This window comes from Enhydra lutris, unplaced genomic scaffold (assembly GCF_002288905.1).
Source record: "Enhydra lutris kenyoni isolate GAN:26980312 unplaced genomic scaffold, ASM228890v2 scaffoldscaffold59, whole genome shotgun sequence".
Taxonomy (NCBI): Eukaryota; Metazoa; Chordata; class Mammalia; order Carnivora; family Mustelidae; genus Enhydra; species Enhydra lutris.
This window is the reverse complement of record NW_019154143.1, coordinates 4,486,583-4,489,445: the sequence shown is the minus strand read 5'-3', so window position 1 is coordinate 4,489,445 and position 2,863 is coordinate 4,486,583. Positions and strand designations below refer to the sequence as shown.

The following is a 2,863-nucleotide window of genomic DNA, read 5'->3' as shown; positions in this document are numbered from 1 at the left end:
GCTAGTGTGTCCGAGGAGCTGAACTTGAAGTTTTGCTTAAAAACTGATGCAGGGTAATTTTCTTCGTTAAATGCAACTTTATTGTTTTGATAGAACTACATTTTACTTTTACATAGAAATTCAGTACTTGAACTGAGATGAGCTGGGATTATAAACTAGACACTGGATTTCAAAGACATGATACAAAAATATTGTAGAATATCCTACCGATAATTTTTCATATTATTTACATGTTGAAATAATATTTTAGATATATTGGATGAGATAAAACATGTTTAAAATTAATTTTCTGGGCACCTGGGTGGCTCAGTGGGTTAAAGCCTCTGCCTTCAGCTCGGGTCATGATCCCAGGGTCCTGGGATCGAGCCCCACATCGGGCTCTCTGCTCTGCAGGGATCCTGCTTCCTCCGATCTCTCTCCCTCCCTGCCTGCCTCTCTGCTTACTTGTGACCTCTGTGAAATAAATAAATAAAAATTAAAAAAATTAATTTTCTGTTTCTTTTGCATTAATTTTTCTGTTTCTTTTTTAATGGAGTACTAGGAAATCCTAAATTACATTTGTGGCTCGCATTATATTACTCTTGGGCAGTGCTGAGCTAGCGGAGGGGAGGGGAGGGTGACAAAAAGGAACAGCTTTGCCAACGAGCCATCGTGGCAGGGTATAAAAGAAGGATAGGGTTAAGGAGGAAACCGGAAGAGTGAGTTCAGTTTAAGATGACCCGCCTATGGGGTTGGAGGCACACGGCTGAAAGTGTGACCAGTTTGCCATTAATCCTCCAGTTTAACCCAGCCAATCAAAGCCCACCACTAACCCTTTTTCTTCACACCTGGGGATTGTGAGTTTGGGATCACCTATGGGGATCACTTCTCTGCAGCCTCTGCCGCCAGTCTTCAGGATCCCCGGCATCTGCCTGCAACTCTCCCACTTCTTTCTCCTCCTCCACTCTCTCCCACCAGCCCCTTTGCCTTCTAGCCGGACACTGACCTTACTGCTTCTTCCACAGCGGTTCTCTGGACAGCCCAAGGCTCGATGCATCCAGACCCTCCTGCAGGTGATCCACTCCCCCCAACCACTGTGGGATGACATTCGGGCTGCTCCCATCTCCTTCCACATGCAGCTCGCACACGAGAAGGAAAAAAGCATCTTGCCAACAGGTAGTCATTCAGCAAACATTTACTGAGTCCTCAGGACTAAGTGTATCAGGAATCTCGCTTGGTACTGAGTTTACAAAGTTAGAGACGTTCTGCCAACGAGCTCCCTGTTTCTCCGNGTTTACAAAGTTAGAGACGTTCTGCCAACGAGCTCCCTGTTTCTCCGGGCATTGTGATCGTGACAAGAAGGCACAGAGGTGTGGAAAAGCTGCTGCAGGGGGGGCAGAAAAGGGGTCTGTTTAGGAGGGGAGCCAGGAAAGAGGGGGAAGGGCCTTTGAACTGGGTTTTAAAGGATGATTATGAGTTTTCTGGGTCGGGGGAAGGCGTCTTTCTGTTCTTAACCCACCACACTACAATCTCTGGTCTTGATAACTCCCTTCTGTGCTTGCATCCAACCTAGTGGCTTCTGACTCCCACACCGAATGCTCTGGCTCTTCCGGGGCTCTTCGCAGATGGCCTCACTCTCTCTGGCTTCAGTTCTCCCTGCCTCTTCCCCGCAGGTGATCCCGGTAGCCCTGCTGAGCCTCCCACGTCGGCGCTCCATCCCCGAGGCGCAGGCGCAGCCGGCTGCCGCCCGGTCGGTCTGTGAGTCTGTCCCGAGCGCCCTCTCTGGGCCAGGTCAGAAGCGCGGCGCCGACCCCCTGGAAGCCCCAGAGCTTACCCCGCTGTGAACTGGTATTTCTGGGCGCGTGAAGCCCGTGGAGGCTTGGTGGGCTCGAAGCACGGGAGCAGGAGGAGAGGCCCAGTTCCCGGGGTCACCCGCAGCCCATGGTGGGAGAAAGGAGGCTCTGTACTTTGGGAGGGAGGGTCCTTGCTCTTGACCGACTGGCATATTCTGATTTCAGAAATAAAACGAAATGCCTTGTTTTGGAAAGTGAACCTTTCGATCTCAGTAGATCAGAGTCAATAAATTAAAGGTGGGACAAGACGGGTGGCATGGGTTGGTTCCAACAACCGGTTTGTTTCTTTACATCCGCCCTGCCCCTCAAACCCATTTCGTTGTCCACCGATCCAGACCTTATCCCAGCACCTCTGTAACCCTCATCTCCAACATGTGGATTTGTGTGTGCGCGCACCTGCACATACCTTCGGCTTCTGCACCGGCTCACACACGCAGGGAGAAGTGGGAACCTAGGTGATTCCAGAGGAAGGGGAAAAGTTGTATCCCCAAATAGGACTCCCAGAGAAAGGATCCCCATTAGGCAGGACAGCAGGCTCCTCATCACTAGAAAGCTACATCCACAGAGTAGACCCTGAAGTGAGAGCTGCTTCCCCTGCCCTAGTTTGTAAGGGGGACATAAGGAACTCTGGGGGTGTTGAACAGCCTCTGGTGGTGGGGTGCGACGAAAACTAGAAACCCAGGTCCGTCCATTTTAGACCTCAGCTTCGGCTGTTTGGACATGGGGAAGGCAAACCTTGGCCATCGCAGACCCATTCCAGCCCTTCAGTGCCTAGGGCGTAGGACTCTGATAAAAGAGCGCTGGCTCCCCCTTGTGCCCGAGAAGTACACAGGGAAAAGCTCTGGAGCTCCCTGGAAACTTCAGGCTGTAGGGTGACCGCTAAGGAGCCAAACAGATTTTGGTTTTATGAGAATAGAGTCACCAGCCTTGTAAAGGCAGCCGTAAGCGCCCCTAAAATGTCTGGGGGCCTCCAGCCTCGATCGGGGAGCGCTCTTTCCCTGTCATACTTTGGCATTTACTTTGGACCTGAG

At 51.1% G+C, this 2,863-nt stretch overlaps 1 protein-coding gene across 1 annotated transcript in view; it reads left to right on the top strand.

Annotated features, from left to right (window-relative positions):
- The window catches only part of LOC111158382 (glucokinase regulatory protein-like), a 28,333-nt gene that overhangs the window by 21,687 nt on the left and 3,783 nt on the right, over positions 1 to 2,863 (top strand). Inside the window, 1 exon segment of the mRNA XM_022520388.1 lies at positions 1,005 to 1,052. Within this exon segment, the coding sequence (XP_022376096.1) occupies positions 1,005 to 1,052 (48 nt within the window).